This window comes from Copadichromis virginalis, linkage group LG22 (genome assembly GCF_057382275.1).
Source record: "Copadichromis virginalis isolate Kocher_CV1m ecotype Utaka linkage group LG22, C_Virginalis_male_GT1.1, whole genome shotgun sequence".
Lineage (NCBI taxonomy): Eukaryota > Metazoa > Chordata > Actinopteri > Cichliformes > Cichlidae > Copadichromis > Copadichromis virginalis.
In genome coordinates, this window is record NC_140638.1 from 33710300 (window position 1) to 33735044 (window position 24745).

Sequence of the window (24745 nt, forward strand, 5' to 3'; positions counted from 1 at the left end):
ATGAATATTATTTATTGAGGGTTCCTTTGTCACTTTAATAGTCAAAGTTAATGCTCAATCACTTCCAAGATCTCAAACCGTTTATTCCAATAAAGTGAAGTGCAATTTCAGAGCAGAAGACAGCATCTGTGGTATATTTTAGAGAGGAGCCATTTTACAGCTTCTTTCTCAGAGCTTAATAAAACTTGTCAGGACAAAACCTGCAACAGTATTTGATTATATCACAACACAATTTTCAAGTATGATGCAACTTTGCATGCAGCTGCAGTGTCAAGCTAGAAAGGAACAAATGCACAGGATTTTGAACATGACCTTCAGAATGAAAGCCTTTGGAAAATAAACGCTATAAAAACCAAGACTGTAGTGCGGCTGGTATATGGAAGCAGCGTTTAGCTGCCTGCACTTTCATTACTTTATTAATTAATACATTTTGTTTGTTTTTATGGGTACAAGTGTTCATTATGAATCATACCACACAAGCATTCACAGCATGTGCTAGTTTCCATTAGAAATACATTTACAAAACTAGATCTGCAGGTAGATGGGATCTAAGCGGCGAAAAAGACCAACTTTGCTGCCAAATCAGTTTCCCACCGTTTGTGACAGACTGCACAAGAAGAGACGCCATGTAGGTGGTGCAGAGCGGAGGTGTGGCTTTAGTGTTGCAGGCGGACACAACTTTGTCAGCTACTTCGTCAAACAACCCGTTGCTAGAAATAAATGAATAGGGAATTTATCAAAGTAAAGCTTAAGATCTCTACCTAGTTTTCACTTTATCATTTTGAAATCGTCTAATTTTATGATTTAATAAATTGCCTACCATGTCTATCATATCTACCAAGCATCCATCCAATTATTATTTTTCTAGTTTGTGCTTTTCATAATACATTCTATTTTTCCACGTTTTTCCAACATCTTGATATCATTGTAGAGCCATTATTGTGCCGTGGCTCTTATTTTGAAGATGCGGTTACTTATCCGGTGAAATGCCTTCGCGGTGTAGCTTTTTTCTCCCTTCTTTCATTGAAACGTTGCGTCATCTTAGCCACAAGTATTCAAACAGTCTATGCCTTTCTTTGCGGAAGTTTTGAGGTGAAAACGGTAAGCTGCATTGCGTTCTTCGTCTTCATCAAAAGCTTGTGCCCAGGAATGAGGCTTTCCACTGGGAAGCGTTCACAGCAAAAACATGCTGGGAAAACTGCCATGTGTAATTTTACTTAGATATATTACAATTTTAAAAGTATATCTCATATGCTATGTGAATGTTGAGCACTGTCCAACTGTGTACAGTGTTAATAAAAATTCAGCGTATCCGAGGCACCCAGCAGACTGGTTGCTATCACCAGTTAATCTGGAACACCGGTCCGACTACAACACCGCAGCTGGACGAATGGTTCAACTGAGCACGCGGCGTACGTTAGAAAGCCACAAATAGTTTCCGGATATTAGTTGTTGTAGCTGAGCATATTTTTAATTGGTAGGATTATGAATAGCGCTTGATGGTAGTTGTATTAACTGAAGACCGTTTCTATCACAGATAGGTCTATTGTTGTCTACTATCTAATTATCCAAAGCCCCCCAGTTATTTCGTAGTAACTGTTAAAGTTTATATTACAGATTGAGGCAGGAAAGGTGCGTCCGAAGCAACCAGAGACTTCAATTCGTGGCTTATTAACTCAAACGCTCCCAACGCACACACACTGTGTTCAGCAGCACAGTCAGTTGTACAGCGCGATCTTCGTCCACCTCACATGTTTAGTTTAAAACGTGATTGAAGTCAAATTCGAAAATCAGTCTGCTGTGTTCATGGAGCGTGGGAATTCCTGTTACTTAAAACCCATTGTACTAGGAACAATGAAGGATATTTTGTTAGGGTTACGTTATTGTTAAGTTACTGTTTGGCTGTGTTAGAGATCCGAGAGGTAGACTCTGAGCTTTTTGAAGTTTCATTTTGAAGCTGGTGACCAAATCCTCCAACTCACTGCGTTGTATTTGCATATCATCTCTTTTATGTAGGCATTTCTAGAAATCTAAACTCTGTGTAATCTCTTTGTAAGCTACATGCCTCTTTGTTTTTGTCCACAGCTGCAAAATGTGTGGTATCTGGGCTTTGTTTGGCAGCGACGAGTCCATGTCAGTTCAGTGCACCTGTGCCATGAAAATTGCTCACAGAGGCCCTGATGCTTTCCGCTTTGAGAATGTTAATGGCTTCACCAACTGTTGGTTTGGCTTCCATCGCCTTGCCATTGTGGACCAGCTGTATGGCATGCAGCCGCTGCGCATCAAGAAGTTTCCTTACATGTGGCTCTGCTACAATGGAGAGATTTACAACCACCAAACAGTAAGACTTCTGCTCCTTTCTGTTCTGAAACTTTAGTGGTTGTTTAAAGAAGTATTTTTCTCGAGCAGGGGATACATCCAGTTATCACATTACTGCAAACTAAAGTCTCTAGTAGAACATAATACGCTCTAATATAAATAATAAAAGGACTGATTCTTATTTAGCGCTTTTCTACTCTACCTGAGCACTGAAAGTGTTTTACACAACATACAAGTACTTTTTTTCCCTATGCTTAAATGCTATCTGTCTGACATTCACACACACTGACAGTCTGATGAATGTACTGGAGAGGAACTTGGGGTTAGTATTTTGCCCAAAGATATTTGGCATGTAGATTGGAGCAGCCTGGGATTAAACCACCAACCTATCCAATTAGTAGATGACCTGCTCTACCTCCTGAGCTACGGCCACTGCATACATGAACATGTCATTTAACAAAGAATTGTCTGGGTGCATTTATAAGATGACACCCACTGTTCAAACCAGGTCCATGTTCATTCAGAAGATCGTGTTCACTAGAGTTTCTTGATTCAACAGCATATTGTCTCCAGATGGTGATAAAGGCCTAGGCTTTCTGTTCTTTAATGTGTCAGAAGTGTCACCCAATCATCAGTGAGAATATAGAAATTCCTTCATGCTTATAATACTTCCAGTTCTTTACGTGTGTGACACATACAACAGGGATTTATATGCTTGATTTTAAATACAAATTTTGCTCCATTTTCAGAAAGCCTGTCTGATAACAGCTGGGTGGTATGGTTGCCACCAATAAATAAAACCAATCTCATCTTTTGTGCATCTTAGGAATGCACTATTGTAACTCCTGTTCTTTCTATAGGCTTTGAGTATACAGTGGAAAAGTATTTGCCTCTTTCCCAGTAGAGCTGGGCCATATCATACCGTTCACGGTAATACCGGTATAATGTTGGGCAACAATAAGAAAATGAAATTTCATGATCGAATATGGGTAAAACGATCATGCGCAGTGCCTTTGTTTTCATACGCACATGGTGGAAAAAGCATGGCGGCGACGGAGAATGAGAAGGGCGAAAGCAGATCGTTGAGTGAAACGATGAACCAGAACTGGTTTGTAAAAATGCTGCAACTTCAGTGGTGTGGAACTGGTTTGGCTTTCATCTGTCAGATACACAACAAAGCACTATTTTTGGTAGAGCATGCTAGCGGGCCGTCGTTATTACCGTGTTTTTTGGAAAATGCGGCGCACTTAAAATCAATCCTTTGATTTTTCTGAAAGTCGACAGAGCCCCTTATAACCCCGTGTGCCTTATGTATGAACTCTGGTTGTGTTTACTGACCTCGAAACGATTTTATGTACACGGCGCTCGAAAATCTGTCAAATGTTTCAGTACGACTTTGCTAAGCTACGAAGCCGCACCGCTTAATGGATTGTCGGAGCATTACGGCTGTCGTAGGCGGAGCCTCGCGGAGTGATACGTACTGTGCTTCAACATAATGTTACCGTATTGTGTGTGTATAACCTCTTTTTAAGTTTTGTGGATATTTTACATGGTTATGCTGAGGATATGTCGGCCAGTTTCCACTGGAAATGCCTTTTGGTTAAACTGTCAGCAAAGAATTTGCATTTGCACTGTTACATTTTATATAACTTTAATGCACATAAAAAACAGCTGCTTGTTTAAGTGAAAATACATAAAGTTGTGGAGTTGTAAAGCATTTTGTCTAGTGTCAATTATATCGTCAGTTATATCGTTATCGCAAATTTTCAAATGTATATCGTGATAAATATTTTGGTCATATCGCCCTGCTCCATTTCCCAGTTTATTATTTGTTTTGCATATTTATCAAACTTGCATGTTTCAGATCATTAAACAAATTTTAATACTGGACAAAGAATAGAATGGAATAGTTTTTTATTGTTATTGTAAATGTATAATGAAATTGTGGGTGCTCCACACCAACTGTGCATGGTAAAGAGATAAAGTGTTATATACAGCAAGAATAAATAACAAACAAGAGGAATATATATAAAAACAGGAGAAAGGCACACATTAGAAGACAGGTTGCAAAGTGCTTGAAAGAAGCGCAATGGACTTGGTCTGACTAGAGTCTGTGTGTGAGCGGCTCAGTTATGAGGGTTACTCAGACTATGGCTATGAGTGGGTGTGGGGTTGGATGCAAGGGGTATCCTGCGATGGCCTTGGTTTCAGAGGCCAATGATTTTTTTTTTTTTTTTTTTTTTTGGGGGGTGGCAGTTTCAATTGCCCTCTGCGCAGCCTTCCTGTTCTGAGTTGTGGCTGCTGTGTACCAGACACGCAGGCAGTAGCAGAGCACACTCTCCAGTGAGGAGTGGTAGAAGGCCAGGACCAGCTTCTGGTCCAGGTTGTTCCTCCTCAGGACATGGAGGAAGTGCAGCCACTGCTGGACCTTCTTTACCAGGGTGAATGGTGTTGTGGGTCTAGATGAGATCACCAGAGATGTTTGTGCCCAGAAACCTGAAGGTGGTGAAACATTCTCCATTTATAATGAGAGAGGAGTGGACCTGTCTATGCCAGCTACTGTCATGACAAGTTCTTTTGTTTTAAGGATGTTTAGTTTATTTTTGGGGAACCAGAGGTACAAATTCTACAAAGGGCGACCATGGCTCAGGGGGTTGGGAATCTCATCTGTAACCGGAAGGTCGCCGGTTCGATCCCTGGGCTCTCTGTCCTGGTCGTTGTGTCCTTGGGCAAGACACTTTACCCTACTTGCCTACTGGTGTTGGCCAGAGGGGCCGATGGCGCGATATGGCAGCCTCGCTTCTGTCAGTCTGCCCCAGGGCAGCTGTGGCTACAACTGTAGCTGCCTCCACCAGTGTGTGAATGTGAGAGTGAATGAATAGTGGTATTGTAAAGCGCTTTGGGTGCCTTGAAAAGCGCTATATAAATGCAATCCATTATTATTATTATTATTATTATTATTATTATTATTATTTATAAGCCCAACCACTGTGGTGTCATCAACATACTTGATGATGATGTTGGTTGGGTGAGTTGGTATGCAGTCAGAGGTGTACAGGGCGTACAATAGGGGGCACCCCTGTGGGGATCTGGTGCTGAGTGACAGTGGGGGTGGGGGGTCTGACTGATTGAGGCCGGTTGGTGAGGAAAGCTTTGATCCAGTACCAGGTGGCAGGGGGAATCTGAGGGTGGGCCAGTTTGGTGGTAAGGATGTCTGGAATTAAGGTCTTAAACGCTGATTGATTAAATGATTGGGGAGAAAAAAAAGTTATCCAAAACTATCTGGTCCTATGTGGAAAAACTGTGACCTATTCCTGTTAATGCCATCTTTGGCAGCAAGAATTGTAATCAAGTCTTCGAGATAGTGGGGCATTAAAGTGTTTGCACCCTTACCGATTTCTTATTTTTTTATGTTTGTCACACTTCAATGTTTCAGATCACCAAACAAATTTAAATATTAGACAAAGATAACACAAGTAAACACAAAATGCAGTTTTAAAATGAAGGTGTTTATCATCGAGAGGGAAAAAATCAAAACCTACATGGACCTGTGTGAAAAAGTGATTTTCTCCCCTATAACATAAATAAAGTTGAGTTACATTTCTCCAGCCACACCGAGGCCTGATTACTATCATACCTTCTGAATAAAGAAATCGCTTAAATAGGACCTGCCTGACAAAGTGGAGTAGACCTCAAAAGCCAGACATCATGCCATGAGCTAAGGAAATTCAGGAACAAATGAGAAACAAAGTAATTGAGATCTCTCAGTCTGGAAAAGGTTATAATGCCATTTCTAAAGCTGTGGGACTCCAGCAAATCGCAGTGAGAGACATTATCCACAAATGGCGAAAACAGTGGTGAACCTTCCCAGGAGTGGCAGCCGACCAAAATTACCCCAAGAGTGCAGCACGACTAAGAGGTCACAAAAGACCCCAGAACAACATCCAAAGAACTGCAGCCTTCACTTGCCTCGGTTTATGTCAGTGTTCAGGATTACAATAAGAAACTAAGATAAAAATGGCCTGAATGTCAGAGTCCAAAGACAAAAACCACTGCTGAGCAAAAGGGACATGAAGGCTCATCTTAGTTTTGTCAGAAAACATCTTGAAGATGCCCAAGACTTGGGCATCTGCAACTTCAGATAAATATAAGAAGTTGAAATGTTTGTAAGACGTGTGCCCGATTACATCTCGCGTAAAAGAAAGGCAGCATTTCAGAAAAGGAGCATCACACCATCAATAAAATGTGGTGGTGGTAGTGAGATGGTCTGGAAGACTTGCTGTGCTAAATTCTGCTGTCTATCAAAACATCTGAAAGGAGAATGTCTAGCCATCTGTTCGTGACCCCAAGTTGGTTGTGGGCAGCAGGACGATGGTCCAAAACACACCTGCAAGTCCACCTCTGAATGGCTTAAGAAAAACAAAGACTTTGGAGTTTGGCCCAGTCAAAGTCCTGACCTGAATCAGATTTAGATGCTGTAGCATGACCTTAAAAAGGCGGTTCATGCTCGAAAAACCCTCCAATGTGGCTGCAAAAGATGAGTGGGCCAAAATTCCTCCACAGCGCTGTAAAAGACTCATTGCCAGTTATCGCAAATGCTTGATTGCAGTTGTTGCTGAACAGATTCTGTTCATCTGGACAGAGCGTTGTTACGGCCCTAGCAGGGCCTCCTCCTGAAGGTGCCTGTGTGGGCGTGTCCCACTACCTCTTCTGCCGGAGGTGCCACCTTTCCCTTTTGTGCAGCTGACTCTCATCAGTAATTAAAAGTATTTAAGCCCAGGGAAAGGTGAGCTCTGGGCCAGAGTGCCATTAGTGTGGTTACAGCTAGTGAGCTGAGTGTTTTGGGGTGTTTCCAGCTAGTGAGCTGCACTCTTTTTGACTTACTTTGTGCTTTATTGACCAACGCCTGAGTTTTGTTTGTTTTCTTAAATGGTGATAGCGGCTCGTCCGTCTCTTTTAGTTAGTATAAATTGAAACTTTAATAAAACTCTTTAATTTACCCTTTTGCCTCCTTGACTCCTTTTTCTGACCCAGTCACTTTTGTTACTTCCCCCTCCCTGCCTAGACCCCTCAGGGGAACGTAACAAGTGGCGGCTCATCCGGGATAGTTGAAAAGGGAGTTTTGAGTTGGAATTAGTATTTGATTATCTTGCTTTTTTTCACCTTTAGAGATTCAACTTCCCAGTTAAGTTAGGTGAGTGTCCAGCTGAGCTTATAAAGTTCTTCCTTCGGGCACTCTTTTGTTATTTTGCCTTTTTTATTTTCGGAGTAATCCTGGGCGGGGATTCGTTCCCTGTTGGGGGTAGGCAATTCAGGGCTCCAGTCGCTGAAGTTTCGCCTTTCAAGTCGCCTCGAGCCCGGCACGCTCCAGAAGATAGGTAAAGTTTGTTGTGCTTAGGAACTGGGTAAGTTGTGTTTGTTTAATGTGTATACTGCAAGAGGTAAGTTGGTCAGTTAAAGTAAGTTGTGTAGTTTTCCATTAATCGGTTAATTATTGGGTAGTCTGAGTGAGTTGGCAGACGGGTGTGGTTGTGTCTAAATTAGGGTGTGTTTTCTAACCCTTCTCCGGCCCCCAAAATGGCTGATGCAGCCATCAGTGCACAGGTGTCTAGAAGCTCGTTTGTAAGCAATAACATCCACCTGGTTCCCGTTTTCTGTGAGTCCAGTGTTGAGAGCTTCTTCAGTGTGTTTGAAAGCATAGCAACTGCATTACAGTGGCCTGAAGACGTGTGGGGGGTGATGTTGCTGTGTAAATTCACAGGTAAGGCTCAGCAAGCTTGCTCTGGTCTGTCTAGGCAGGGCAGCCTAGTTTATGAAAAGATTAAAAGTGCCGTCCTCCAAGCCTATGAAGTTGTGCCTGAGGCCTATAGGCAGCATTTTCGAGGTTTGGAGTTGGCACAGGGTCAGTTCTATCTTGACTTCGCTAGGGACAATGCGAAGCTCTTTGATAGGTGGTGCTCTGCAAGCCAGGTTAACAGTTTGGGGTTGTTACGTGAGCTCATGCTTGTGGAGGATTTTAAAAACTCTGTTCCTGAGTGTATTGCTCTTTATTTAAGTGAACAGAGGGTTTCCACTTTACAGCAGGCTGCCATACTGGCCGATGAGTTTACCCTAACTCATAAAACAAATGCGGTAGAATGTGACATCCCTTCTCACTATAATACATCTTGGAGAGCTAGGAGGGAGCCAGCTAACGAAGCTGAAAAAGTTGTGGATTCGAGACCCAAAACGAAGCTTTGTTTCTTCTGCCACAAACCTGGACACCTTGTTGCTAACTGTTTGAGACTGAAACTCAAACAGAAAGCAAACTCAAAGCAAAAAGGGCCTGCTTTGAGAAAAGTCAGTCGTGGCTCTCAAACCGACAAGGTTGCCAGGCCTATTAAGAGGCTACACTTGGAGCATAATTGCTCAGTAGTGTCATGTAGTCAGTGTAAGAGGTCAACTAACCCTGAGCTGCTGCTGGTTGACAATGTCCCAGTTCCTCAAAATGACCTGCAGGTGGACAGATCATGTATAAAACCACCAGTAAGACCCGCAACCCTGGCTAACAAACATGCCTGTACCGGTGACTTGAGGAATAGTCTGCAAAGTGTTTCAGTAAGGCCCACTAGCTGCCTGCTGGGTTCTCCACATATGATGGTCCAAAGCCCTGGCTATCACATGGGACACTGTTTCGAGGGTCTGGGGCCACTCTCTGTCAATGTTGTGAACCCACTGAGATGGGGTTGGCAGTTTCCGCAGGAAATGCCTAACCGTTGCTATGGGGTTTGGTAGGTGGAAAGCCTGCAATTTGTTGATGCGACGGTTACGGACTTGATTTGTGGTTTTGTTTATCATAATCATTTGACAAACAACTGGTTTGTATTTATGGGGGGGGGGGGGTGTTACGGCCCTAGCAGGGCCTCCTCAGGGGAACGTAACAGCGTATTCAGAAAAGGCTACATCTAAGTGAACAGAATCAACCTTTTGGGGTTACAAATGATCTTCTTGTGGACAGTGCACTCCTCTGTATTTGTCCTGTGAGACGTCACTGCAGTGTTCCATACTGTTGACCGTAATGTTGTTACAGACATTAGAGGATGCAGGAATTAGACACACTAATACTTACATCCTCTCATATACTCCCATTTATTCATGTAAATGAGGAGTGGTGGAAGCAAAACCGCAACAGTAAGAGGGAATGTTTATGTTTTTGTGAAGCGTAGTTTGGATCTTTTGCTGCTGATTTGGTCAATATTGTTTGGAGAGAGATAAAACTAACAGCTTTAGAATCAGCGCAAAAAGGGCGTGTAAACAAAGTGCGGTCCCGCCGAAACATCAGAATCAGCGACCTGTCGGCTTTCAGCCCCGACCGTGCCGTCGGGTGAGAAAGGCGACATCTCACTGATTCTGATCTGGCGGGTCCGAGCTGTGTGTTTACATTTATGTGCAGAATCCGTGTTTCTGCTCTCATTCACTGTTTTAGCTGTTTGGTGGTTTTTTTTGTGAGGTTTCACCTGAGTTTCTGGCATTTTGGGCAAAATAAATTTATATTAAAAAATCGATTCAGGATTTTAATGAATCTATATCACGTTATCCGAGCTAGAATAGATTTTAATCGATAAATCGATTATCAAAACCCACCCCTAGTGCCAAGTCATTAAAGAAGCAAGCATGCTCACTTGCTCACTGTTCACGCTGATTTGGTGCTATATAAACAAAACTGCCTGACTGTATCCTCATTTGAAGTCAGCAGCACTCTATTCCTGCTGACAAAGGTTTGCTTCATGGCCTCACTGTGTTCCTCCAATGCCTGCGTTTTTGCTTCAGCTAGAGCCACATCCGGCTTTGCCTTTTGCCATTAGCTTAATAGGACTCGTACTTCAGTTTAACTGCTCCCTTCGCTTACGGTGTCTTCCATCTTGTTTGGCGATAACTGCCATAACAGGCACCAACCACCTTGTGGCTGCAGCACTGTACTGCAGCTCTGGCAGTGGGGTGCAGAACATGACTCAATGTCCCTAGCCTCACTTGGGATGGAGCTCTGCCAAATCTGGGAATTAAAGATCGGGGCCTCACACTCCCATTGCACCCTCACTGCACAGACCTGGGTGTGCCAGGTACCACAATCCTCCCCCACCTGTTTCTTAACCTAAAGAGACAGAAGCAGTTCTCATGGCCATCTGGGGAAATTCCAGAGTGGTTAAGGGTCCAGCCCTACTAATGAAAGTTAAAATGATCATTTTGTTGCCATTTGTTCTTTCAGCTGAGGAAGCAATTTGAGTTTGATTGCCAGACTAAAATGGATGGTGAGATTCTGCTCCACCTTTATGACCGCTTTGGCATTAAGAAGATGGCTTCTCTCCTGGATGGTGTATTTGCTTTCATTCTTCTGGACACTGCCAACAGAAAAGTGCATGTGGGAAGAGATACGTATGGTGTTAGGCCTTTGTTCAAACTCCTCACAGACGATGGATTCCTTGCATTGTGCTCGGAGGCCAAAGGTAATGGGATGGTTTATATTGCTTGAATGTTGCTTCTTTATATGTTTGCATTACTAACCTTATTCTGATCACAGGCTTGATAGACATTACCCATGGCATGGGTACTCCTGCCAGCATTGTCCCCTTCCCCCCTGGGCACTTTGAGGTCTTTGATTTAAAGCCAAGTGGCAAAGTTCAGTCTATTCAGATGGAACAGTTTCACTGCTGCAGACAACAGCCTTCTCATGCCATCTATGATACAGTGGAGAAACTACCTATAAGTAAGAGTCTATTCACCACTTTAAACATCAAGCATTTCTAGTGGTAGATGGTATTTGTGAAGGACATTAAAGAGTTTGTCTCCCTAGGTTTGGATGAGGAACTGGTGAAGAGCAACATCAGAAATCTGTTTGAAAATGCTGTAAGGAAACGTCTCATGGCTCACAGGAGAATTGGTTGTCTTCTGTCAGGTAACATCTGCTATGTGGAGCACAACGTGTGTGTGTGTGTGTGTTAATCTTATGTCCTTTTTGAAAGGGCTTGCATTTTCATTTGGCTTCTGTGCCTTGGGACATGCTATTCTGCTTTAGCGCCTAAGAGTAGGCGTTCATACATAGACATATTCTGTGTGAGTAAGTCGACCTGTCTGACAGTAACTTCACGTACATGTGATGAGCTTTCTGTTCATTCACAAGTGAAGAAGTGTTTTATTTGCAATTCATCGCAATCCAATTTACATATAGAGTTGTGGTTAAAAGTTAACATACACTGATCATAAGCATTAATGTCATGGTCATTTTGTACATGCAGCTTCTCAGCTGCCCTCTCCAGCTTGCGCACAAACCACACAGCTCTCTCCTCTGGGCCCCGGCAGCTACTGAAATAGGGAAGGTGTAGTAGATGGGATGGATGACAGCTGTGACAGCCTCTTATGGCACTGCCCGCTGAAGTTAGAATCATCCCAGAAAAGTTGATTCTGTTCATCTGGACGTTGCGTTTTCAGTGGGAGAAACGTTTCGTCACTCATCCAAGTGACTGAATGCAGATAAACAGGACATTTGCATAATGACTGAAACTACAGCCAATGGCAAACAGTGAGCTGGGAGGTCAGTTTCTTGATCTTTAATATTCAAATTCTCATGACCATTGATCATCAACCACTGATCAAAGATCATTAATCAATGGCCATAAGTACTATTCACAGAGAGTTGGGGAATGGCTGCAATCACAGCATTGTAAGATGGCGAAAGATGCACCCTTAGCCCCCTCCTCGATTCAGAGATGGTTCTTCCCTTTTCATGTAAATGACGTCCTTGGCTCCCCGCTCAAACCTGCGTTCCTCCCTGTCCAGGAAGTGGACATCCTCATCAAGAACTGTATAGTATGCTCAACTGCACCAAAGAGTAAAACGGTGAAATGTGGATTTGTAAACATCAGGTCTCTTCCTGCTAGTACACGAGTTTATAATTGATCAACATAGTTTACTTTGCTTTAGAAAAACCTGGATACAGCAGGATGATTGTGATCATTTAAATCAGGGGTGTGAAACATCTGGTCTGTGGGCCGAATACAATTACTTTTGGCTTGTGAGATAATTTCATATGTCAGTTATTAATGGCCCATCTCTAGGTGGGAGCCGAATCTTTTGGTATTTATTTTAATGGGCACACCATGCAGCCAATCACATGCAAAGACAGACGTGCCATTATGTGAAAGAAGGAAGTGGGGCGGACGTTCTGCAGACAGCAAGTGTAGCAGAAAGAAACGAAAACTTAAAGTGAGCAGCATCTGGCTGTATTTCAATGATACTGGAGACTGCAAAACTGAGTGTGGAATTTCTAAAATTAGGAGCTGGCTAAAGTGATATCAGCTTATATTTTCAGCCATGTTCCATTGTTAATGAAAAAAGGTTTCAAACTTGTCCAGGCCTTAAACCTTATGTGTGTTCTCCCTAGTACTGAATGCATACCACCCCCTCAAAACTGGATTCATTTTATACATTCATTTCTTACAATACAACTCCAAAGAGTTGTTGACAGATTCCTTTCCTTTGTCACAGCAGCTTTATCTGTATCATGTAGAAAAACTGAACTTCTTTACACTGACAGAAAGGTTTCAGTGGTCTGACCCACTTAAGGTCGAAGTGGGCTGAAATGACTTTGACACCCCTGGTTTAAATGAATCGACACCTCTGAGCCATATTGTTAGAATCCTTGGAGCAGCTTCCATTCCATCGTATTAAACAACCAAAGACCAAACAGTTCCCAAACTATTGTGATTTTAGCATCCATGTGGATACTGTAAATCAGCGGTCTCAAACCTTTTTTGCACCACGGACCGGTTTATGCCCGACAATATTTTCACGGACCGGCCTTTAAGGTGTCGCGGATAAATACAACAAAATAAAACCAGTACCGGTACCGAAAAAAAGATTTATTCATAACACACATGAAAAGACCCAGGAAAACAGAGTTAACGATAAAAACAATAAAAACCCTGGAAACTATACATTTCACACCTGAGCCTCAACTCTCACGGCCCGGTACCAAACGACTCACGGCCCGAGGCCCGGGGGTTGGGGACCGCTGCTGTAAATGACAGCCTCAGAATGGGATTTAAACTGTTATTAAACTCAATGGGCTTCTCTTAAAATGTAAAAAAAAAAACCACTACTTTAATTACACTTTAATCACAGGGATGAACCAATCATGACCTCTGTTTAACTATGCTTAATATTAATTTTCTCCAACTGTACAGAGCAGTAAATTATTTAATTTGGATTATGTTACTGATAATTGAAAGATGAAGGATATTGTATTAAGATAAAGATAAAATTGTGGAGTAAGTCGAAAATCCAAGTCATAAACAAGAAAACAATAATTATTATCAGTACTTCATTTTATATTTAACACATGGCTAAAAATACTGAATAGTTCTTTTACAAATGTAAGCATTTAATCAACTCCATAGAAAAACGATAAATGCTTTAGATGTGTTTCAGTTCACTTTTCTCGTTCAGCAAAAAAGCTAAAGTCTGTTTTGGGCTCCAACTGATTTATCCACCCAGCTCTCTTTAATAAGCTCTCCATCAGAAAACAGTTTGTGTGGGATATGAAACAACTTGCCTTGTCAGCTGCATCCCTGGATGTGTGTAGATTTGTAACAAAAATAAAAATAAATCATTGTTGGCTTTGCAGTGTAGCTAGCAAAGCATCCGACTCCTTGACCCGCAATTCATCAGACAAGTTCTTGTATTTTTCTGCATGTTTGGTCACACAGTGATTTAAATCGTAGTCCTTAAAAAACTAAGCTCACAGCTTTTTCTTTGACTTCTGTAAGTAAATCATTTTCCAGTCCAAGCCTTGTTAGAAATGCAGCATTTGTTATACAATCTCTTGCTTTTTAGTCTTGTTCTCCAATCGATCTTTTTGAGTTAACTTCACTAATTACTTTCTCCAAACTTTAAAAAACATTTTTTGTGTACAAGTACTGCTCAAAGAAGACCTATTATTAAATAATGCTTCGAGCTTAAATGCAATCAGCTTATCTCTGTTAACGGGCTACATACCACAGGCCTTCAAGCTTGCAGTAATTAAACCACTACATCACTTGATTCATCTTTAATTTTTTCTCAAATTCTTGAAAGAGTGGTTATAAAACAGGAATGGTTTAGAACTAATCTCTGCTTGTCCTCCTAATCCTCAACCAGGTATTTGATAGTGTTGACTATCATATTTTATCACAGCGATTAGACCTTCTGTAGGTATTAAAGGTACCGTGTTTGAATCATATCTAGATATGACGTAGATATAGATTCCAATTGTTCCCATAAACGAGGAGTCCTCTTCACACACACAGGTTAATTTTGGAGTTCCACAGGCTTCTGTGCTAGGTCCTTCTGTTTACATTATAGTAGCTTTTCTTAGATGGTATCATTAAAACACACCGCATGCATTTTTACTTCTATTCAGATGATGCCCAACTTTATCTATCCAATTGTTCTCAGCATAGAACCCTCTGGAACTCCAGATATAGAATATAAACGTATATTACTGTTGTTCAGGTGGTCTGGACTCCAGTTTGGTTGCTGCTACACTTGTAAAACTGGCCAAAGAGGAGAAGCTGCCATATCCCGTTCAGACATTTGCAATCGGATCAGACGACAGTCCAGACATCGTAGCTGCTCGCAAGGTTTGTCCCTCACTTATAAGACCTGTTTCTAACTTATAACTTAAGCTTATAACATTGGCGTGTGTCACGGATCACTTAAAAAAAGGTCTTGGTGTGTTTTTAATCATCAATTGGTGTTTTGTCAGGTGGCCACTCATATTGGTAGTGAACACCATGAGGTGACGTTCACTGTAGAAGAAGGTATTGAAGTTGTGAAGGATGTCATCTTCCACCTGGAGAGCTATGACATCACCACAATACGTGCCTCTGTGGGTGAGTGGAACACAAAGCACTTTATATACAGTGCTGTGAAAACGTTTGTCCCTTCTTGATTTTACTTTCTTGCTTATTTGTCATACTTAAATGTTTTACATTGTCAAATATGTTTTAAAATAGTTTTTTAATTATTTTTTCACTTATTAAGGGAAAAAGTTATCAAAATTTACGTGGCCTTGTATCAGGGCACCACCACATGGGCGTCGGACATGTAGGATATTAACTGTAATGTAATCAAACATAACAGCATTCTAGTTGTATATTATACATTCAGTAGGTTGTGATTTGTTTTTATAAGGGTACATGAGCAGGAATGCACTTGACTCTACACTCTTTTACTATTAACTGTACAGGCATGTACTTGATTTCAAAGTACATCAGACAGAAGACTGACAGTGTGGTGATCTTCTCTGGAGAGGGTTCTGATGAGCTGACGCAGGGATACATTTACTTCCACAAGGTGAGTTTGATGGTTTACCTTTGTTTTTTCAGGCTGATTTATCTTAAATGTAATAGAATTGTGACAACACATAAACTTAGTACAAAAATTAATGAAATTTGTGTAACAGTGCTTCATAAACCTTATACTATGGCCATCTCAAATCTTCTCTGCCAATGCCAAACTGCTTACTGGGCTACTGATAATTGAAGTCTGAAGAATATTGGCAGTTTAAAAATGTATTCATTTAATAGAGAGTTGCTTTAGTAGAATGTAGAAGAGACATGCACAACACCCTGGCACCACCAGCTTGGTCACACACTTCTGTGGGATGGCGTCCCATTCTTTGTCACAAGTAAGCCAGTCTGGTTATGTCGGTCACTGACATGAGCAGCAAACCTAAGCACACCCACAAGTGTTCAGTGGGGTTGAGGTCAGAACTGCAGGCAGGCTACTTTATCGTTTCCACTTCCACATAAACCCTTCTCTGTGGGATCATGTGTTGTCACTGGTCGTAGAATCTTATCTTGATAACTCGACGCATTGATATATCCTCCTCTGGTGAAAAGCATTGTTTTTCCATTGAGGGAAATGCCACCCCATACACTTCATCCTCCACACTTGGACAGCACAGGCTGAATCTAGACTCATCATGTAGCATAACACTCTTTGTGGTCCCGGGGAAAACCAGAGCAACACAAACATGACTCCCATGGTCCCTGCTCCCAAGGAATGACTCCTGCTACCTCAAAGTTTGCATTCCCAAACAGAATAGTTAATTTATATTCAGAGATAGAAACCATCAGGTGAACACAGTCAAAACAACAAACACAACAATGATGCACTGGTTGTGATATTGTTTCCCCCTCTTAAAAATAAACAGTCCTGATAGCGACTATCACGACCACAACAGGCATAAGACAGGATTGTTTCCAGTGTTACATTTCTTGCAATTTGCAGCAAATCATGTGCCACAGACTTTAAATAATGCAAATGTGAATTACAAATTTTCATCTCCTGAAAGTGAAACTCTTACCAATTCATGAGTCATAAGACCAGCCACAAAAATACTTTGAGTCACAAAACTGATACTGAGCCTCTTTAGTAAACCTAGCAGCCACTTTATTAGGTACACCTGTTTTCACTCTACAGCAGTAAGCTATTTGCTGTATGTCATGAGGTTGCAGACTGAACTACTTTCCAGATCATTTTGATATTGGTTGCCTGATTTCATAATTATTTCTGTTATCTTTCTTTTGCCTGCTGAAGATTGTCAGTTCGAGTACAGCGTGGGGTATTCATCACCTTTACATTTCTTCTCTTTCTCACTTTGTTAGTTTGAACATACAGTAATGGGCATAGGTGGGAAGTAACAAAGTACAAATACTTCCTTATTGAACTTAAGTACAATTTTCAGGCATCTGTACTTTACTTATACTTTATTACGAGTTATTGTTTTGGGTTTTTTTATTTTTACCCCCTACATTTTCAAAAAAAATATCTGTATTTTCCACTCCTTACATTTTAAAGCAGGCTCATTAAGACATTTGAGGGAAGTTATTATTTCATGTTACTGCTTCACACATCAAACTGATTGGAGCGTGAATAGTAATGCATGAAAGGCAGGATGTAGCATAAAAAGAGATCAAAGAGGCACAATTGTGGGCCATTGTCAGTGGTTAAAGTGGATTGTTTTCTTTTTCCTTTCTTTCTTTTTATTCCTGTCACAAAACTGGAACGACTGCAGGTGTCCATAAGTTGCGGTTTGGGCACCTTGGCATCTAGCGTACCCTACAAAAGGGCGAGCATAAAGGGAGTGACATTTTTTAAGTGACAGGTCATTTCAAATGCAGCGTTTGTATCAGCCCAACAAACATCAAACTGTTTGTGTGCAGTTTGTCGTACAGTGTGTTGCAGCTAAAGGTACAGCTGCTGTTTTTCACAGGGAGAGAAAAGAAAGAGCAAACTTGACTCAGGACCGGAGAGGAGGAAGAGAGATTGGATTTAAAGACAACGGCTGCTCAGTGGTGTTTGATAAACTAGTTTAAATCTTATATGCAAGTCCTCATGTCTTTAAATAATTTCCACAATTTTTTGTACATGTGCAATGACAAAGGGCTATTCTGTTCCAAGTCAGATATTGGGTCTGTACATGTCACACTGTTTTGTTTTGTTTTTTCTTTTTTCTTTTCCATGTTGTTTAATGTGCTGAAAAACTGACTGTTATTTTGAGGCTCAGTAGAAAATCCTATGTAGGTTAGTGTAGGATAAACAGGTTTATTTGCTGTACTGTGATGCACAGTGGCCATCTAGTATTAAGTTAATATAAACAATACTATCAGTGTAGAGGATGGAAATTGGCCAGGACAATTCATAAAACATCTGCTCACATCTGGTTGAATCCAGGTGTATAAATCCACAAAGAGCTGCAGGTCTGCTGATCACAGCCTGCACACTAAGAAAATCTACTGGAGCTCTCAGTAGAAATTGTGAGTTGTGACTCTTTTCCCTGTGCTGAGCCATTAAAACTGACTTTAGGGTTTCCACCACCTGCTGAAAATCACTGTAACTACTTCTGTAGAAATTTTCCTGTTTAGAGGCAAAATCAGTCTCTACAATCTACAGAGAATAGATATTTATTATTATTATTATGTGGTCGCTCACAGTGGACATTGATGGCTTCTTAGAGGATCATCAGGGGTCCTTTTGTCCCTCTGTGGGGGGATACTCCCACTAGATTTATATCTGGGACTCTCCACCATTTGACCTTAGACCTGAAGAAGCTTCTCGGATGAGAGGTGAAACGTCTTCAAGCAACTTAAAGAAGTCCAGACGCTTTTCTTTGCAAGCTCCTTTGACTACGATGACCTGGATGACTGAGAACCTCCACAGACATATTTATACAATGCTAAATCACAACACCAGTTACCTCAAGGTGCTTTATATTGTAAAGACCCTACAAAAACCCCAACTGTCAGATGACCCCATATGAGAATGCATTTGGCAACAGTAAGAAGGGAAAAGCAGGACAGAGGCTTAGCCTTAACCTTCAGCCTGTCAGACAGATCAGACACTGATGTTGGATGAACAGGTCTGGCTGGCAGTCTCCCCTCTAATTCATCCCAAAGGAATGCTGTCAGCTTGAGGTCAGGACTCGGTAGGTCAGTCAAGTTCTTTCACACCAAACTCACTCATCCATGTCTTGCTTTGTGCACTGGTGCGCAGTCATGTTGGAGCAGGAGGGAGGCATCCCAAAACTCCCACAAACGTGGGAGCATGAAATTTGTCCAAAATGTGTTGGTATGCTGAAGCCTTTAGAGGTCCTTTCACAGGAATTAAGTTGCCGAGCCCAACTGCAGTAAAACAACCCCAGACCATAATGCTCCCTTCACCAACCACTTCTGTGGCAGGTAGGAGGCACGACAGGACCACGATCCAGCATTCAGTGACTTTTTACTCTTTATGTAACTCGGCTGCTGTTACAACATGCCTCGGCTGCAGCTCCCTAGATGCCAGCCACAAGAATACACAAACAAAAACATGACGTGACCCAGTTTAGTCTATTAACCTGGCGAGGTGTGATTTTGGATGCCCTGCAGGTGCATTCGCCTATCCTGCTGCTGCACCGATTACCACGCCCCGCCACAACTTGGCACAGTGCAGGCAGACAAGTACTGTTCTCCTGGCAACTGCCAAACTGCTGACCCCGCTCTGATTTTAAACAATCTACCACTTTGTAGATGAGCTGCTATCGTTCAGTCGCTTCCACTTTTTATAACACCACTAACAGTTAGCTGTGGAATATTTAGTGGCAAGGAAATTTTGCAACTGGACTTGTTGCACTAGGGATGGGTATCGAAAACCGGTTCTTGTTGAGAACCGGTTCCCACTGTTTCAATTCCTTGGAATTGTTTGCCATTTTTGCAAATGATTCCCTTATTGATTCCAGTCGCCCCGAATGACGTCACCACGTTGCGGAGCGTCATTTACCTGGCAGGAAACACAGCGCCTAAGCGGCTCAAACGCTCAAAAATTTGATTATACAGTGGGGCAAAAAAGTATTTAGTCAGCCACCGATTGTGCAAGTTCCCCCACGTAAAATGATGACCGAGGTCAGTAATTTGCACCAGAGGTACACTTCAACTGTGAGAGACAGAATGTGAAAAAAAAATCCATGAATCCACATGGTAGGATTTGTAAAGAATTTATTTGTAAATCAGGGCGGAAAATAAGTATTTGGTCAATAACAAAAATACAACTCAATACTTTGTAACATAACCTTTGTTGGCAATAACAGAGGTCAAACGTTTACTATAGGTCTTTACCAGGTTTGCACACACAGTAGCTGGTATTTTGGCCCATTCCTCCATGCAGATCTTCTCGAGAGCAGTGATGTTTTGGGGTTGACACCGAGCAACACGGACTTTCAACTCCCGCCACAGATTTTCTATGGGGTTGAGGTCTGGAGACTGGCTAGGCCACTCCAGGACTTTCAAATGCTTCTTACGGAGCCACTCCTTTGTTGCCCGGGCGGTGTGTTTTGGATCATTGTCATGTTGGAAGACCCAGCCTCGTTTCATCTTCAAAGTTCTCACTGATGGAAGGAGGTTTTGGATCAAAATCTCACGATACATGGCCCCATTCATTCTGTCCTTAACACGGATCAGTCGTCCTGTCCCCTTGGCAGAAAAACAGCCCCATAGCATGATGTTTCCACCCCCATGCTTCACAGTAGGTATGGTGTTCTTGGGATGCAACTCAGTATTCTTCTTCCTCCAAACACGACGAGTTGAGTTTATACCAAAAAGTTCTACTTTGGTTTCATCTGACCACATGACATTCTCCCAATCCTCTGCTGTATCATCCATGTGCTCTCTGGCAAACTTCAGACGGGCCTGGACATGCACTGGCTTCAGCAGCGGAACACGTCTGGCACTGCGGGATTTGATTCCCTGCCGTTGTAGTGTGTTACTGATGGTGACCTTTGTTACTTTGGTCCCAGCTCTCTGCAGGTCATTCACCAGGTCCCCCCGTGTGGTTCTGGGATCTTTGCTCACCGTTCTCATGATCATTTTGACCCCACGGGGTGAGATCTTGCGTGGAGCCCCAGATCGAGGGAGATTATCAGTGGTCTTGTATGTCTTCCATTTTCTGATGATTGCTCCCACAGTTGATTTTTTCACACCAAGCTGCTTGCCTATTGTAGATTCACTCTTCCCAGTCTGGTGCAGGTCTACAATACTTTTCCTGGTGTCCTTCGAAAGCTCTTTGGTCTTGGCCATGGCGGAGTTTGGAGTCTGACTGTTTGAGGCTGTGGACAGGTGTCTTTTATACAGATGATGAGTTCAAACAGGTGCCATTCATACAGGTAACGAGTGGGGGACAGAAAAGCTTCTTACAGAAGACGTTACAGGTCTGTGAGAGCCAGAGATTTTCCTTGTTTGAGGTGACCAAATACTTATTTTCCACCCTAATTTACGAATAAATTCTTTACAAATCCTACCATGTGGATTCATGGATTTTTTTTTTTTTCACATTCTGTCTCTCACAGTTGAAGTGTACCTCTGGTGCAAATTACTGACCTCGGTCATCATTTTAAGTGGGTTAACTTGCACAATCGGTGGCTGACTAAATACTTTTTTGCCCCACTGTACTTTATGAGAACGGATGACAACAGGGCAACTTGCAATACTTGCAAAGTAGATATTTCATTTAAGGGAGGAAACACTACGAATATGCAAAAGCATTTGCTCAAAAAAAAACACACGATAACCTCAAATGAATGTCGTGTTTTTAATTCCGCTCCGGACTCGTGAATCTCAACCCAGCAGCAGCGGTAACGTTTGCACGTCCTCTCCCGTTAATGCGGCAGGTAAATAATCAACAACAGTGCATATTATGTTAGCGCGATCTGCCTTATTACAAAACCTGCCATTACTGTGCATTTAGGTGACCATGATGAGACAGACAGAGGCTGGCTCAGATGCTGGCAGTTCTCGCTGCAGTCTACCGTTAGCGTCTCCTTTCAGGCCAGGATAGACGAATGTCACTGAGCAGTGACTCAGTTTGTGGTAAAAGGCTGCCACAGCAGATGCCCCCGATTTTCCGTAAGTGAATGTGTTTAATTGTAGGCAGGGACATTACTGGATATTCTTGTGTAATTGCCACAGAACAATTTATGTTATACTTTGTTATTGCTACAGAAGAATATTTATTTTATTATTTTACATTTACAATTTTTTTTCCTGGGGACCCTGTGACACCCCATTGAAGAGCCGTAGGCTGTGGATCTCTTAAGATCTCACTGTTAGGTTTGTAAGGCCATGTTACTCCTAAATTTCTATCTTGTTCAAAGAGAAGATATAAAACAAAGTTCTAAGCTAATCGACCTTAGTGTTCTCCTTTTTAAAAAAAAAAAAAAGAATCGATAAGAGAATCGAATCGTTAAACAGAATCGAAAATGGAATCGGAATCGTGAAAATCTTATCAATACCCATCCCTATGTTGCACAGTTGGAATCTTATTATGGTACCACTATGGAGCTCCTGAGTGCGACCAATTCTTTCACAAATATTTCTAGAAGCAGTCTGCATGCCTAGGTGCTTGATTTTATAGTGACTGGAGCACCTGAATTCATTGATTTGGATGGGTGAATGAATACTTTTGACATGCTTGGATCACTTCTCTGGAATTCCTGTTCTGACTTGCATGTGGCTTCTCAAACTTGTGCAGAAGAAAGACTTCTTTTTTTAAACTGATCTGAATACAGAAATCTTTATGCTTTGGGATGATTATACTTCTCAAAAAATCTGGACAACCTTACAAAGTAGAGCAAATCTAAGTTCATTGCATTTGTTTTTTTTCTTTTGACGTTTCATTGCTTTAAATAAAAATGATTTTAAATGATAATTACAGACAAAATATACGAAGCACTTTTGTTAGCCAGAATTGTCAGACTTGTGATCCAGAAATATTACAACGTCTGAAGGAAAACTTCAGACTGAACCTAAAGTTAGAATGCCAATCGAAAAGGATTCATTTAAACATGGCTTTATTTCTCCTCTAGGCTCCAACACCCAAAGCTGCAGCAGAGGACAGCATTCGTCTGATGGAGGAGCTCTACATGTTTGATGTTCTCCGTGCTGATCGGACCACTGCTGCACATGGGTAGCCCTTCTTTGTTACTCACTAGCCCTGCCCGAAGAATTAAGACCGGTAACTGAAAGAATCTAGCAAAAAATAAAAAGGGAACATTGCACTTTGCCTGTTGGCGATAATTTTCTGCTGAAAAAATGTCCTGTAATTACAATTACTTCGTTCAGAATTGGCTGTAATTGTTTGTGCAACAGCTTTTCAGAGCATGTAGTGCTCATGAAGCATCTTTAATTTGATCATAAAAAGGGGGGGAAAAGGATGGAGGGTAAAGTGGACAGCAGGAATTCAGCTGGAGAGCTTTGGTGGTAAAATAACTAATGCATTCATTTTAGTGATTAACCAATAGTGGTCACCAAATAATGCAACCAACCAATAGGGTGACGCTGACTATTATTCAAATATAGTAATAAAAATTAATGACAGAGTTCTGATTAATAGCATAGACCTATTAGTAACCCTGTCCTGTACTCACACAATTTGATAGAAATTGATTTTGCAATGGACTATTTCAGTTCAGGCTCATTTCGTGTCGCTCTCTTTCAGCCTGGAGCTGAGAGTGCCTTTCCTGGACCACAGATTCACAGCGTACTACCTCTCCTTGCCTGAGGAAATGAGGGTTCCTAGGGTGAGTCTGTACAATATTGGTGTCCACACTATCATGCAACTTTGCTTTGTAATAATAGTGTATTGTGTCCTGTGAAACCAGGATGGAGTGGAGAAGCACCTTCTGAGGGAGTCCTTCAAAGGTCTCGACTTGATACCTGATGAGATTCTCTGGAGGCGTAAAGAAGCCTTTAGTGATGGCCTGACATCTGTGAAGAAGTCCTGGTACACGTACCTGCAGGAGCATCTGGAGTCAATGGTAATATTTGGTAGAGAAACCTCTGACTCGGTCCCATTCACAGTAAAGTTTTTATGTTAACATTGATTTCGGCCTTCTCACAATCTAGTAAATCTCGACTGATTTCAGGCAGATTTCAGGTGGTGCAGACACCCAGGTTTGTGAACAAGGCAACGTAGGAAATTTTCAAATTCATAACACAGGTGCACTTACTAAAAATCAGAATTCCAAGCTCAGTGCAATGGCACCACTTTGACAGAATAAAAGATTTACTTTAACTTAAAATTTTGCATTTAAAGTAAATTTAAATTAGAACGGGCCAAGAATCCACAGAAAATTGATCAAATACACTAATCACGACAGCGTTAAAATCTTTAATTAAACCGCAGAGAGAGGTTCAGTAAATTGTAGGTGTTCCTCTTAGCTCTGTATTATGACATTGCTCGTTAGTTGATGTTGATGCTTTGATTGATTGAACAAAGTTTGCGAGTGACCCGTCTGTTTTGTTTTGTTTTGTTGTTGTTTTTTTTTTAGGTGAACGATGATGACATGGAGGAAGCTTACAAGAGGTTCCCTCACAATCCCCCACGCACTAAAGAGGCCTACTACTATAGACAGGAGTTTGAGAAGCACTACCCAGACCGTGCTCAGTGGCTCTCCCATTACTGGATGCCGCGCTGGATTGATGCCATCGATCCATCAGCCCGTACCTTGTCCATCTATAAACCTGAGAAAGACCAATGATTTGTGTGTTTGAGGGTGTAATTACAGTTAAAATTTCTTCCGCTGAGCTGAGAGAACAAAGACAAAGCTCTTCTGCTTTTAAGATTAGGCTTCAAACTTTCAGATTTTCCTTTCTGATACTGACTAGCTGGAGATGGATCAGGTGAACCTGAACCATCTCTTAGTTACCCTGCTATAAGCTCCAACTGCTAGTGGACTTTCATTGAGCACTGAGGGGGTAGGGACAAATAAGTAAATACTTCAGCCTACTCCTTTTCAAACAAATAATGGAATGATATTTTGTAATGATTGTGAAGGCACATGTTTGAAATGTTTGAAATAAAAATGAACTGAACTGAA

General features: G+C 41.7%; 1 protein-coding gene across 2 annotated transcripts; it reads left to right on the plus strand.

The window, feature by feature from the left end:
- The first annotated feature begins 952 nt into the window (after positions 1-952).
- asns (asparagine synthetase) lies at positions 953-24745 on the plus strand. Of its 2 annotated transcripts, none has more exons than XM_085445690.1 (12): positions 953-1101; positions 2086-2341; positions 10565-10802; positions 10877-11062; positions 11150-11251; positions 14845-14972; positions 15098-15224; positions 15581-15687; positions 22733-22833; positions 23365-23446; positions 23528-23683; positions 24197-24745. In XM_085445690.1, the coding sequence occupies exons 2-12, from the start codon at positions 2093-2095 to the stop codon at positions 24404-24406; spliced, it is 1686 nt and encodes a 561-aa protein (XP_085301816.1). In that variant the 5' UTR covers positions 953-1101; positions 2086-2092; the 3' UTR covers positions 24407-24745. The 2 variants fall into 2 exon arrangements, with proteins under 2 accessions (XP_085301816.1, XP_085301817.1); XM_085445691.1 differs by lacking the exon at positions 953-1101 and adding an exon at positions 1417-1477.

Bases quoted from the DNA above. Each gene is read 5' to 3' on its own strand.
- asns (XM_085445690.1), top strand. From the start codon at position 2,093: ATGTGTGGTATCTGGGCTTTGTTTGGCAGCGACGAGTCCATGTCAGTT. The intron at 11,063-11,149 runs GTAAGAGTCTAT...TTGTCTCCCTAG, and splicing joins AGTGGAGAAACTACCTATAA to GTTTGGATGAGGAACTGGTG. The intron at 15,688-22,732 runs GTGAGTTTGATG...TTTCTCCTCTAG, and splicing joins GATACATTTACTTCCACAAG to GCTCCAACACCCAAAGCTGC.